Here is a 15,272-nt window from a genome sequence, read left to right as displayed (position 1 = left end):
CCTGGTCTACAAGAGTTCCAGGATAGCCAGGGCTACTCAGAGAAACCCTGTCTCAAAAAACAAACAAAATGTAAATAACATAGGTGTCTGGAAGATTGCAGATCTCCTTTGTGTGGATATCCCCAGCTTTTGTCAGTGATGGATCTTTTCGATCTGAGAAGGAAGAAATTAGAATTTGAAGGAAGTAATGGTTGCTCAACATTCAAACCAGGCCTTATCCTTGAAAATGCAAAATCCCTAATTCTGTTTTTAAATCTGTAAGGGAAGCAAGAAGGGAGTGGCGGTTTATGCTAGTCTCCAGGAGTTCAAGGCAGGAAGAGCACAGAATTCCACACTTGCCTGGGCTGCATAGTCTCATTAACTAAAAAAAAAAAAATGAATAAAAGTTTGATGGGATAAGATATGACTCAGTGCAGGTCCTATCAGTGGCAGTGTCCTATCTTTCTATTAATTCTACTGACAAAATTTGCCTGTGCATATACCTCAGAATATTCATAAGAGACCATGAGGGCATCTAAGACATAACAAAAGAGGAAACACTATGTCCTTAACAACCAGCTGCCCTCCAAGCACTTCTTTAAGAAATCACACTTGAGTGAGGTAGAGATTCTATAATCAGAATGTTTAAGAAGACTAGAACATTCATTAGAGTTTGTAGTGGTAAAAACATACTGTTATTTGTTATTGTTGCTTGAACTTTGGGTATCAAGTATTGAAAATGATTTAAGGATGCTGGGCTGTGGTGGCGCATGTCTTTGATCCCAGAACTCAGGAAGCAATGGCAGGGATGTGTTTCCTGTAAGCCTGGTCTACATAGTGAGTTCCAGGTTAACCAAGGCTACATTGTGAGACTCTGTCTTAAAACAAAACAAAACCCAAAAAGCAAAAGAGAAAGGAAAAACATTTTCTTATGTAATATCCATCCATCAGCAAGTATTTGGGTGCTGGTGCAAGTCAGACATCATTGTAGACACTAAAGGAAACAAGATAAATCAGGTGTAGCTTCTGTCCTTGGATACATGAGCAGTTACTAGAGAGTTGTGTTAACAATCAAAAAGTGAAGATTGGTGTGTTTTGTGTTTTCCTTGGTGCTAGAATTAAACCCAGAGCCTCAAACATGCTATTCAAGCACTTTACTCTCTGCCTAAGATAACTGTTGTTAGGCATGGTGGTACATGCCAGTAATACCAACATTCAGGCTGAGGCAAGAGCAGGTTGCAAATTCAAGCCTGGGAGTCTGGGAGGGATGGGAGGAGGGGAGAACAAGATAGTGGGGGAGACTACCTTTCAGGACTTGAAGGACAGAAATATAATTTCTAATTGGAAGAGATTCCATATCTTTTCATTCACTTAGGAGAATAGTAAAAAACTATCTCTCTCAATCATTAAACATGTGCTATACTCCTTATGTATATATATGTTATTTTTTTAAGCCTCACAACAATTTGGAAAAGGTGTGGTAGCACACACTTTTAATCCCAGCACTTAAGAGGTAGAAATAGGTGAATCTCAGTAAGTTCAAGGCCGCACTGGTCTATAAAGCAAGTTCTATACCATCAGGGATATACAGTGAGACCCTGTGTCAAAACCAAAACAAGATACTGGAGAAATTGCTTAGTGGTTAAGAGCACTGGGTGCTCTTCCAGAGGACTTTGGTTTAGTTCCCAGGACCCACGTGATAACTCCTGTTCCAGGGCATCCAAAATCTTCTGAGCTCTATGGGTACTGCATGCAGTGGTGCATAGACATACCTGCAGGCAATACAGCCATGCATATAAAGTAAAATAAAATAGCAACAAAACAATTCCAAACAAAGTATCATTACTCTTCTTTCAAAGATGAGGGAACTTAAAACTTAGAGTAACTTATATAATGTCAGAAAAAAGATGATAACATTGAGTTTTTGCTGTTGAAGTCACCTTCCTTAGTTGATAGAATAGCATATTCCACAATGAGAAGATAGTGGAAGCAAAGGCACAGGTAGGAAGTCAGGGTCTGTGTGGTTAGTGTGGCAAGCCCATCTGTTGGACAATGTGAGTGAAGAGGGAAGCAGCAAACAAGTTTGGAAAGTAGGTTGTGGTCAGATGGTAGGTAGCCTGGGATAATAGAGCACAGAGAAGAGAGCTTAGTGAGCTGGGAAATGTGGAGGAGTATTTTGAAAGTTTTTATGAAGCAATAAGGTGATAAAGAGCCCTGCCTGAGGAAAACTTGTTGGCTGCAATATGAAAGGTAGATTGGAAAGATTCTGAAGGTGGGAAAACTGTTACAGTCCAGCAGGTATATATAAAGATCTATTTCATGATAATAACAGCAGAAGTAGACTAGAGAGGAAAACTTGAAATAGGCCTGGTGTTGGTAGAATCAAACATTTCATGTGATACTTTAATTTTACCGCTAACAAACTGTGGCTTGGGGAACATGAACTGCTTGACCTAGAAGGACTTGTGGCCTTGCTTTTTTACATTCTGTTCACATTGTCATCTTGGTTTGTCATCCAGTCTTCTGTGTTATCCAAGTGACAAATTTCTTCTAATATTTTATTATTCAGAATATTATATAACCATATATTCAATATGTATTAATGAAGCAAAAGAGAAGAAGAATTCATTACTAATTGTAATATGGCAGGCACTGGGATGAAGACTAGGGATCAGAGTTCTATTCCTTCAGGCTAGTTAGATGGTTGGATTTTTTTTCAGGGGAGGGCATTGGTTTCTTGTAGGTCAGGTGGGCCTCAAACTTGCTATTTAGTCAATACTGCCCATGAATTTCTTTCTTCCTTTTAAAGATTTATTTATTTTATGTTTATGAGTACTCTATCTTCATGTACACCTTTCCAGAAGAGGGCTTCAGATCCCACAGTAGATGGTATTGAGCCACCATGTGATTACTGGGAATTGAACTCAGGACCTCAGGAATAGCAGTCAGTGCACTTTTAACTACTGAGCTATCTCCTTAAACTCCCCAGCTTATGGATTTCTTGTGCTTCTGCGCCCTCCTTCACATGTTGGGATTGCAGGCATTTGCTTCTATGGCTGGTCTTGCTGTGTTCCTCATGCTATTTCTGTGTCATCCTGTATACCCATATTACCATATCTGGTTCCATGAATTGCTTTGAAGGAAAATGGAAAACTTTTTTTTTTTTTTTTTTTTTTTTTTTTTTTTGAGACAGGGTTTCTCTGTAGGTTTGGAGCCTGTCTTGGAACTCTCTTTGAAGACCAGGCTGGCCTCAAACTCACAGAGATCTGCCTGCCTCTGCCTCCCAAGTGCTGGGATTTAAGGCATGTGCCACCATCACCTGTGGAGAACTACTTTTAAAACTGTCTTTTATTTATTCTTTAATAGTTTCTTACATATATGAAATCCATCTTGATTGTAGCCACTCCCAACACCTGCAGAGTTTATCTGAAAGCACAGTCGCTTACAGGGTATGCGTCTTAGACCTGCTGTGCTTAAGGCCACCATATTTACCAGATGCCTGTCTTTTGTTTGTTGTCACCTCAATCTTGTAGTCAGTTTTCAGAACTTCATTTCATATATTGTGTAATTTCCCCCAAAGTTTAAACCTAGAAAACCTCCAGCAAATATATGTTCTTGTCAGTGAATGGTTTCTTGACAGTTTCCTTTTGCTGTTTGTCCTCAGAAGACAGGAAAAAAATTTGTAAGTCATGGGATAGAACTGGAGCTCAGTGAAGTGTGCTTGGCCAGGATGCACAAGGCCCTGTTGCAGTCACCATACACACACACACACACACACACACACACACACACACACCACACTGTATAAAATTACACACACACTGTGTATATAAAATTTACTTGGGGGTTTGTTGGGAAGAGTGACATAATTAAGGAGTTATTGATCATTTTAATGCAAGGACTAAGTGGTGGCTTGCATAATTGAGCAGAAATTTTTATTTGGCTCTAAATCAGTAGTAGTTGCCAAAAAGTACTAACCTTTTCCTCCCTGTTATGAAAATGACAAAAGAAATGTTTTCTAAATGACTGGTGAACAGTTTCCCCTGAGAGGAGAAGTAGTAGCTGTTTAGCAGTTAATTACCTGTTATGTTAGACAGCTATGGAAGTTATGAGGCATGAAAGAAAGGTAGGTGTACCTCCACTGCTCCTCAGGCTGGAACGTGTGATGAAAGTTTCTGAAGACAGAAACAAAAGCACCTGCCAAATTTGCATCATTCCTTGATTATAAAGCTCATGTTTCCTGACCTGTTTGTTATGCTTTATGGGTGACCTTTAATCCAGCACCTTCACTATACTGGATGTGACGTTAGAGCTTATTTGAATTCTTCATTTTCCTTTTAATTTATTCTCACTGAGCCTGCTGCATTTTCATCTTTGTAAATCTCAGACCAAAGATACAAACCCCTCTTTATTCCTTCACGGTGCTGGGCACTAAACTAAGGCTATTGTGTATTCTAAGTAATCACCTTTGAACCTGTATCTCCCCCCCCCCAACCCTGCTTTCACTTTCTGTTTTGACATAGTATCTGTAAGTGGCTCAGGCTCTCTCTGAACTCTCTCTGAATTTGTGCTTTCTTGCCTCAACCTCCCCACTAGCTGGGATTAGAGGCCCACACAACCAGGGCCAACTAAATACTCCTTAGTGTGTAATGTCAACAAGGATTTATTTTGGGGAGATATGAAGCTCATCCAAATGGAAGTAAAGTGTAATCTCTCCCCCAGTGGATAGGTCTCATTCTGTGTGTTGCTTTGTTCCTCATTTCTGTTTCTTGTGAAGACTCTGAAGTTCAGTGAAAGTAGTGGTAAAGGACTCATGGTCTCAGCCAGCAGTGAATTGCCTACTTATTCAACAAGTATTCATTGTTTACCTAACTTATGCTGTGTCTGGTCCTAGCAGAAGGAGGGCAGAGGACATCTGGTGTCTTTCTCTGTTATTCCCCTTTTCTGAGACACAAATTTCTCACTGAACTTGAAGCTTTCAGTATTTAAGTCTTGTGCCCGGTGGTGGTGGTGGTACATGTCTTTCTTTAATCCTAGTACTCAGGAGTCAGAGGCAGCCTGATCTCTATGAGTTCAAAGCAAGTCTGGTCTACAAAACTACATAGAGAAACCCTGTCTCAAAAAACAAACAAAAATATTCAAGTCCTGTTTCTTTCACAGCAAGTGCTCTTAGCCACTAAGCCATCTCTCAGCCCCTGGGGTGCAATGGGGGTGTTGTAGAAAATGTCTGTCCATTTGAAGCTTTCTTCTTAATAAAGGCAAATAAAAATATAAATAATTTACATGTTGTATAGTAAATTCTATGGGAAAAGATAAGATAGGAAAGAGGGTTCAGAGTGCTACATTTATAGGGTGATTTCTGCTGTGATTTTACTTTGTTTTATTTATTTTTGTTGGTTATTGAACCAGATCCTTGTGCATACTTTGCAAGCACTGACTTTTAAATAATGGGGTCAGGAGAGATTTACATCAAAGTTGACATTTGAACAAAGTCCTGAAAGAAGAACAAGACAAAGCCATCTAGTGAAAGTGACGTATGGCAGTGAACTCAATTTCTGACACTATGGGTCACAATGCCTCCTTGTAGAGTTATGAGAGTGAATGTGGGGTTGAGAGAAACTTAGCAATAATAAAAGGACTTCTGTCATAGTTAGGCTTTCTATTGCTGTGAATAGACATTATGACCATGGCAGTTTTTATAAAGGAAAGCATTTGACTGGAGGTTCTGTACAGTTTCAGAGGTTTAATCCATTATCACAGCAGGAAAGCATGGCAGTGTGCCTACAGACATGGTTCTGAAGAAGGAGCTGACCATGAGAGACCATGAGGCAACAGGAAGTAAACTGTCTACCATATCGCATAGCTTGAGCACAGGAGACTGCAAAACCTATCCCTATAGTGACACTTCCTCCAACAAGGCCAACAAAGCCACACTTCCTAATAGTGCCACTCCTGTGGAGCAATTTTCTTTTAAACTGTCAGTTTCTGAACATGCAAATATCAAAAATTAATTAAAAATCAAGTGAATATAGTTGTTTCTAGCAAGCCTCACTTATGCTGTATCAAATAGCTTCACCATAGCCTTGGTACATGGTTTGCATTGTGCTTGTCACAACACACAAGGCTAACCAATGCTACCTGAATTTTCATGACTCAGACTCCAGACTGTTTTGAATTACAGTAATTTTACTACACAAAGTTTTCTTCTGTAATAGAAACGCTTTAATTGTGGAAAATGGAAACCTTTGATATTTTCTTAGCATCATTCCTCAATACCTAAATAACAAATTAGTATATCCTTGGATTGGATTATGTTAGAATGTTGATTCTTAAAAGTGCTTGTTTGAGTTGAAGTCTTAAGTTTTATAAAATATGTAGAGAAAATGTATTTCAATTTATGTTTATTTTTTTTTCTTTTCTTTTTATTTCTGTTTATTTGGGGTTTTTTTGTTTTGTTTTTTTGTTGTTGTTTTTTCCAAGACAGGGTTTTCTTTGTAACCTTGGCTGACCTGGAACATGCTTTGTAGACCAAGCAGCCAGAACTCACACAGAAGTGCCTTCTTTTGCTTCCTGAGTGCTGGGATTAAAGGCGTGTGCTACCACTGAAGGCAGGGTAATAATGAGTTCACTAGACCCAATATAAATGATAAATGGGTGTTTTATTTGGGAACAACTTATATAGATAATAGTAAAGATGCAGTCTCTACCCTTGGATGCTCTCTATCCCCAAGTCCCCAAGAGAGTGCATACTCCCGGCTTCTCTACCTTAAAGCAGTTACATCCACACCTGAAACCATTCCCAAAGGGGTATGGCCACTAACCCAAATTTACTGGCAAGGTGAGATGCTACTACACACCACTGCCTGGCTTTTTATTGTATGTGTATGTGTGTATGTCTGTGTGAGTATATGTCACATGTGTGCATGTGGTGGGGCATATAGGTCATGGGGCATGACCCATGTCTGTGTGAGTATATGTCACATGTGTGCATGTGGTGGGGCATGAAGGTCAGAGAACAACTTGCAGGATTCAGTCCTCTCCTACTATGTGTGTGCCAGGGATCAAACTCAGGGCATTAGGCTTAGCAGTATGTGCCATTCCCTGCTAAGCAATCTTCCTTGTGGTTTTCATTTGCATTTCCCAGACCTTGGAAAATCTTTACAGATAGATTTCTATTACTCAGATTGAAAGAGAGCAATAAAACTAAGTTCAGCAGAAGATCTCTGCTACTCTGTAGCATTTTAAGGCTGGAAGATGAGTACAGATAGTAAAGCAGGAAAGCCAGGAAGAAAATGATACCCTGGAAGTTAAGTGGGGACCATGTTCAAGACAGAGAAATAGAAATTTCTGCCAGGCTAGAGATATAGTTCAATACTAGAGTACTTGCTTACCATATGGGAGTCTTTGGGTTTGATCCTTAATACCATAAGGATATATATATGTTAAATACATTAGCTATCCAAGTGTGGTAGCACACCCCTAATTTAATCCCAGCATTTATTTGGGAAACAGAGGCAGCCTGTCAAATTCTCCAAGACATTAAGTGTAATTTTTCTTTAAGACCTGATTTCTCTGTATAGCTCTGGCTGTCCTAGAACTTACTCTGTGGATCAGGCTGGCCTCAAACTCAGAAATCTGCCTCTGTGTCCCAAGTGCTGGGATTAAAGTTGTGAGCTACCACTGCCTGATCCAAGATAGTATAATTAAGATGAAAACCAAGAACTGATCATTTAAGTTAGCAACATAGAAGTCAGCAGTGACCTTTACAGGAATAATTCCATAATAGATTGGTACACACCTTTAATCCTAGCACTCACAGAAACAGATGAATCTCTGTGAGTTGGAGGCCAGCCTGGTCTACATAGTGAGTTTCAGGACAACAAGGGCTATGTAGAGAGACCCTGTCTCAAAAAGCTTAAACAAACTAATAAATACAGGCCAGGGAGGTGGTTCAGTGGGTCAAGGCTTGGGGCACAATCATGATCCCCTGAATTCCGTCACCACATAAAAGCCAGGTGTGTTGGCTCACATCTACAGTCACAGCTCCAGCATTGCTAAGGTGAGAAGAGTGAAGAAATCTATGAATGCAGTTCAGCAATAGTAATAACAAGAGAGACCCTGCCCCTGAAACAAGGTAGAAGGCAAGAACAGCTTACGAGTTCACTGGCAAAGCAAGATGCCACTACCCACAGGAATTTGTCCCTTGGCCTACACATATTGGTTGTCTTCTTCAATTCTTTTTCAAACTTTTTTCAGAGGTAGTTGCTCTCAGAACCTGGAGTTCATTGATTTAACGGGCTGGTTTGGTCTTTATTTCCACTCCCCTACTGACCCATCCTCCGACCTCCTCTACTGTGAATTTTTTCATTTTTGTTTATGAATATGATTATTATGGCTGATACTTGATATTAAGTTTATAGTCTATCAGGATACCCACCACATCTGCCTCACTGAAGGCCATGGTATATGGGCAGGACCAAACATTTGGGAAATTCTTTTTGACTTTCCCACAGCATCACTTATATATCTTGGACAGTGTGGTCAATAAAGCATAAGTACTTATGCTTCCACCAATTATAGACACATTTGAATTTTCTACTTCTTTATTATTTTTCTCTGAAACAACTGTCTAATTTGGACTATGAGGGTTTATCTTGCTTTGTTTTGTTTAGACAGAGTCTCATTATGTAGCCCTGGCTGGTCTAGAACTCACTGTGTAGAACATGTTGGCCTCAAACTCACAGAGACCAGCCTGTTTCTCTGCCTTCTGAGTGCTGGGATTAAGGATGTGTGCCCACATGCCTGCCTGCTTCCCCATCTTCCCCATCCCTGATTTTTGTTTGTTTGTTGTCATTGTTTGGTTATGTATTTGTTGTTGTTGTTTTTTTTTTTTTTTTGGACACAGTCTTGTGTAATATAGACTGTCCTCAAACTCACCATGTAGCCAATGCTGGCCTTGAACACCTCTTCCTCCTACTTCCATTAACCAAGTATTGAACTACAGTTCATGCTTGGTAAGACTCTTGGATCTAGACCTTTAGATTCTGAGAATAGATCTTTTTATTTATCTATTTTAAGATTTATTTAGTATATATACAGTGTTCTATCCACATGTATCCCTTCAGGCCAGAAGAGGACACCAAATCTCATTGCTGATGATTGTGAAGCATCATGTAGTTGCTTGGAATTGAACTCAGACCCTCAGGAAGAGTAGCTAGCTAGTGTTCTTAACCACTGACCCATCTCTGTTTTGTTTTTCCAAACAAGGTTTCCCTGTGTAACAGCCCTGGCCATCCTGGAACTCACTCTGTAGACCAGACTGGCCTCAAACTCACAGAGATCTGTCTGCTTTCTCCCTACCCCCACCCCGCGCCCCCCACTCCCGAGTGCTGGCCTTAAAGGCATGTGCCACCCCCGCCCAGCATGAAAGAATAGATCTTATGGGTGAATAAGAGTAGAAAATAGCATTCTGTTTTTGACAGTAGTTACTGGGAAAAGAACTTCTCTGGTAGTTAAGTCTGATTCAGATGCCTGTATCAAACATGTTATATAGGTTGTATATCCTGAGATATGAAACAATGAAATGAAACATCAGATTGTTTGTGCATTGCTAGAGAACTTTTCTACTGATCAATAATGGGTTCCTAACCTGTCATTGTGTAGCTAGCATAAGGGATTCCATGTCTGCATTTGAAAAACAAACAAACAAAGAAACAGACCAAAAAAAAAAAAAAAAAAAACCCAAACTCTTAGTATTCATTTAAATTTGTTTTGTGATATGACTTTTTTTGGAATCATCTTATCACTTACCTTTCTCCCTAAGCAGTTCTGGAATGCATCCAGGTGAACAGCCTTTACATGCTCATGGGTTTCAGAATAAATCATCTTCCTTCGTCTTGGAAGATAGTTATATGTACTGTTTCTGACAGAATTTCCTTAAGTCTTCCATAGCATCCATTGAGTTGAACCTAGGGTGCTGCCTAACATTTAGGAGACCTTAGACTCTTAAGACTGCCAGTGTTAAAAGAGTGGTTAGTTCCCACCTTCCAGGAGGAATGTCAGGCATCCTTTGTTTAGGAAGTTGATTCCATACAAGAAGCCAGAGATGTAAGGCAATAGACTGTGTGTACCATGTTAAAACCTGCGGAAAGCTGGAGTTATGTTATAATTGAGCATAAGCCCTCCTCATTGTGAGAAGAGCACTGTTGTCAGGATTGAGGTAAAAGCTGGGCTGTTCCTTGATCTCTTTAAAATGATAAATTCATCCTAACTAGCCTGAATTTTTTTTTATCTTTCAGTTCCCAGACATCAGTCAAGAGTCTGATTCTCCATTTGTTTTCATCTGCAAAAATCCCCAGGAAATGGTTGTGAAGTTTCCTATTAAAGGAAATCCTAAAATCTGTAAGTCACCATCTTTTAATGATCTCATTTTCTCTTGCATCTTACTTGTCTAAATTTGAAAAAATATAAAAACACTCTTGTAGTAAGTTTTTTTGTCACCTGCCAGCTCACAAATAACAAAACCTGTCTCAAAAACAAATAGGAGTATGTATGTATGTATGTACGTAAACACACATGTATATACACACACATATATAATGTAATTGATCAGTGAACTAGGCATGATATTTCAAGTTTGTAATGTCAGCATTTGGGAGACTAAGGCAGAAGTATTACAAATTTGAAGATAGCTGTACTTTATAGTAAGATTCTGTCCCAAAGCAGAACATTACAAAAAATGGCTAATTGTTAGCTGGGTGTGGTATTGCACATGTCAATAATCCCAACACTAGGGAGATTGAAGCTTGAGGAGGATCAGAAGTTCATGGTTATCATACTACATAGAGATTTCCAGGGCAGCCTGTGCTGCTACAATGAAAGCTTGTCTCAAAAAGCAAAACAAAACAAAGAGCTTTGCAGTGGTGATACATGCCTTTAATTCCAGCACTCAGGAGGCAGAGACAGGCAGATCTCTATGAGTTTGATACAAGCCTGGTCTGCAGAGTAAGTTCCCTGGACAGGATCCAAAGCTATAGAGGAACCTTGTCTGGAAGAGAAAAAGTTAATTTATTTAGATTTATGTTTATTTTGTGTGTATTGGTGTCTTGCCTGCATATATATCTGAGGATATTGGAGCCCTTGGAACTGGAGTTAGAAATAGTTGTAAGTTTTGCCATGTGGGTCCTGGGTATTGAACCTGGGTCTTCTGGAAGAGCAAGCAGTGTTTTTAACCACTGGCCATCTCTCCGACCCCCAATTTTTTTTAAAAAAAAATGACTGATGTCTTGCAAAACACATGAAAATCTCTAGGAATCGTGACTTAATACTTTTCCCCTTGTAACTTCTTTCCTATTTGTTACATGTGACTTGATATGTTTTGTTTTGTTTTATTTTGTTTTGAGGCACCCACACTATGTAGCCCAGACTGACATAGAATTCACAGTAGTTCTCCCTCACCTTAAGTGTTGAATTACAGATGTATTGTACCTTCACTATATTAGCCTCAAGTCTTTGTGGCAGCATTAAACTTATTGGGTAGCTGAGGATTACTCTGAACTCCAACCTCCTGCCTCTACCTTCAAAATGCTAAGGTGATAGGTGAGGTGTATACCCTAATGCCCAGCTTCGAAGCCACATCTTAGAAGAGTAGGCTCCAGACTGTAGAAGTGGGTCAGCTGGTAAGGATGTTCACTGACAAGCCTAAAAACTCTTATTTGATCTCCATGTAGTAGAAGTAAGGAATGAGTCCTGCAAGATCTCCCCTGACTACATGAGTACAGTGTTACATGGGCATGTATGCTACATACAAACACAATACATGTATACATGCATGCATGCATACATACAATGTAAAATAAAAGATAAGGCTTAAGGTTGCCATACTGTCTGTCCCTTCCTGTAAGAAGACTGAACTCTTTGTTTCATCAATCCTAGTTGGCTTAAGAACAGTCCTTTTGTTAGATGTTACAGATATAGAAGGTCATGGATTGTTAAATGTTCACAGTTCTGACAATAGTCTGTCTTTCTTTCTTTATTTTACATATTGTTTGCAGTTTCCTCTCCCTCCCTCCCATGCCCCTTGGCTCCCCTCCCCTCCCCTCTTCCCCAGGGAGGTTGATGCCTTCCAGGAGGAATCATCAAAGTCTGTCAAGTCATTTGGAGTAGGGCCTAGGCCCTCCCTCCTGCCTCTAGGCTAAGGGAGTATCCCTGTGGGGAATGTGCTCCCAAAGTCCTTTTGTGCACCAGGGATATATCCTGGTTCCACTGTCAGAGGTCCCTTACATTGCCCAGGCCTTCTAACTGAGCCCCATGTTCAGGGGGTCTGAGTCGGTTGGTCTAATGCTGGTTTCCCAGCTATCAGTCTGGGAGTCCATTAGCTCCCCTTGTTCAGGTCAGCTGTCTCTCTGGGTTTCTATAGCCTGGTCTTGACCCCATTTTCTTATCACTCCTCTCTCTCTGCAACTGGATTCCAGGAGTTCAGCTCAGTGTTTAGCTGTGGGTGTCTGCTTCTGTTTCCATCAGCTTCTAGTCTGGCTTTCTTAAGCAGCTCAATTGATAAAAGATATATATATATTTTTTTTTAAGTTTTTTTTTTTTTTTAAGACAGGGTTTCTCTGTGTAGTCCTCTGACTGTCCTGGAATTTGCTCTGTGGATCAGGCTGGCCTTGAACTCACAGAGATCCACCTGCCTCTGCTTCCCCAACGCTGGGATTAAAGGTGTGCACCACCACTGCCTGCAATAAAAGAATTTTTGACTGGGAATGACCTAGAAATCCTTGTTCTCTGGCATCTGGATGTCTTTTCCACCTTATTTTTTGAGATAGGATCTTTCATTGAACCTGGTACTTGCCATTTTGTCTAGACTAGTTGGCTGGTGATTCCATGGCATTCACCTATATCAGCTCCCCAGCACTGGGATTACAGATGTGTGCCACCATGACGGTTTTTTATATGGGTACTGGGGATATGATCTCAGGTCCTCATGTTTGCACAACAAGCATTTTACCCATTGAGCCACCTCAGCTATTATTTATAGGTTTCAATCCATAGACTCAGCCAACCAAAAATTAAAAATAATTTGGGGAAAATATTTTATTTATACAAACATAAGCAGTTTTTTTTTTCTCCTTGTCATTATTTCCTAAGCAATAAAGTATAACAACTGTTTCAAGTCAAGTTGCACAAATGTGTAATCTTAGTACTTGGGACATGGAGGTAGAAGGTTCTTCAGCAGCTCAGGCACATCCTCACCTATGTAGCAAGTTAGAGACCAGTTTTAGCTGTGTGAGATATTTTCTTAAAACAACAAAAACCAGGGCTAGAGAGATAGTTCCATGGTTCATAGTTTGTCCTGTTTTTGGGTTTTCTTCTTTTGTTAAGTATTATTTTTATTTTATGTGCGTTAGTATTTCCCCTGCATGTAAGTCTATGTGAAGGTGTCAGATCACCTGGAATTACAGTTATAGACAGCTATGAGCTGTTGTCATGTGGGTGCAGGGAATTGAACCCAGTTACTCCTGGGAGAGCAGCCAGAGCTCTTAACTGATGAGCCATCTCTCCAGCCCTCTTTTTTGTTTTTTGAGCCTGGGTTTCTCTGTGTAGTCCTGGCTGTCCTAGAACTTGCTCTGTAGACCAGGCAGGCCTGGAACTCAAGCCTGCTGCCTCTATCTCCCGATTGCTGGGATTAAAGGTGCGTAGCACCACCTCCTGGCTGAAGTAAGAGCTCTTGCTGCTCTTGCAGGGTATAGAGATTCCATTCCTAGCACCCACATGACAGCTCAAAACTGTCTGTAACTCTAGTTCTAGGGGATCTGACACTTTGTTGTGGACTTTGTGGGTACCAGGCACACATATGGTACACATGCATTCACATAGGCAAAAAACGCTCACATAAAATAGATTAGTTGATTAAATGATTTAGTATATTTAGTAGACTTAGCATGGTACCTAGTCTATAGAAAGCACATGTTAGCTATAATCTTCTTAACTCTGTGAGTTAGTAGATTTTCCCCCACAGCTTTTGATTTTATAGTTGAGTAAACAGGTTTAGGGAAGTTGTGAGTATTTGGGTTGGTTTTTTTTTTTTTTTTAATTGTTTCTGTTTGTTTGGTTTAAGCCTATAGCACTAGGTATTCCCAGGTGGTCTCCCATCCAAATACTAACCAGCCCTGACCCTGCTTAGTTTCCAAGATCAGAAGAGATTGGGAATGTTCAGGGTAGTATGGCTGGAGATGGTTTGGGTATTTTGGGGTAGGGTCTCTAGAGTATTACTGTGTAGTCTAGATTGATCTTGGATGCATTGTATAACCTAGACTGACCTTGAACTCAAGGCCTCCCTGCCTTGATCTCCTGAAAGTTAGGCTTGTAGATGTGAGACACGCATACCCAACTAATAAATTGTATTTTTATTATTTATCTTTCTGATTGTTCTTCTGTTCCTTGTACTTTATCAGATTGTCTCAGGAACAAATTTTCAATTTATATTTCATTTTCAGGACACAATATCATGGTAAAAAGGGTCTTTTCTTCTTTTAGTTGAAAAAAACAATGAGGATAGAAATGACTAGGTATCATCCTCATCATTACACAGCTAAAGGAAATCTGAGGAACAAGCCAAAGCAATGAGTCTTCAAACCTATAGCAATACCAAGAACATATCTTGTCCTAAAAGCCCCAAGAAGACTTGATACTTGTACCTCAGTACTAACACTTTATCTGCTGGTTTGGGTTACTTAGTAGTCTGTTATACTGAGTATTTAAAATTTGTATTATTTGCCATTGTTTGTTTTCTATGCTTGTTTGTTTTGTTTTTGAGACATGGTGTCATATGATCCAGGTTGGCCTTTAATTCACTGTGTAGCTGAGTCTGGCATTGAACTGTTTTTCTGTTTCCACCTCCTGTTTAATTTACTTGATAAAAGTTTTTATTTAACATCTACCAATTGACTTGTCACTTCAGTACTATGAGGAAGACAAAAGAAAATGTGTCTTGCAATACGGCTGTTTGCTAGCTTGCTGTCAAGTTCACATTCCCAGATAGGCAGCCTATAGGATGAAAGAACTCCTAAATTACCAGGGATGCCCATATTCTAAATTAAAATCAACAGTGTTGTGATCATTATGGACAGCATTTGGGTAACAGAGAAAAAGGTGTACTGCTATTCTAAAAGCGGGTCCAGCCCTGAAACACTAGGGGAAGGGGCCTAAAAAAATACCATGTTTTTCCTCCAGGATCCTTGTGCCGTGGTCACAACTTGTATTCTTATCTTAATTGGACAAATGAGGCCATTGAA

The 15,272-nt window shown here is 39.9% G+C and overlaps 1 protein-coding gene and 1 pseudogene across 1 annotated transcript in view; one reads left to right on the top strand and one right to left on the bottom strand.

Annotated features, from left to right (window-relative positions):
- Trip4 (thyroid hormone receptor interactor 4) overlaps nt 1–15,272 on the top strand; it is a 53,883-nt gene that overhangs the window by 37,224 nt on the left and 1,387 nt on the right. Inside the window, exon 12 of the mRNA XM_051197794.1 lies at nt 10,278–10,380. Within this exon, the coding sequence (XP_051053751.1) occupies nt 10,278–10,380 (103 nt within the window). The remainder of the gene's footprint in view (nt 1–10,277; nt 10,381–15,272) is intronic.
- Nucleotides 14,094–14,212, bottom strand: LOC127232025 (uncharacterized; annotated as a pseudogene).

This window comes from Phodopus roborovskii, unplaced genomic scaffold (assembly GCF_943737965.1).
Source record: "Phodopus roborovskii unplaced genomic scaffold, PHOROB, whole genome shotgun sequence".
Classification (NCBI taxonomy): Eukaryota; Metazoa; Chordata; class Mammalia; order Rodentia; family Cricetidae; genus Phodopus; species Phodopus roborovskii.
This window is presented reverse-complemented; position numbering and strand designations above follow the sequence as displayed.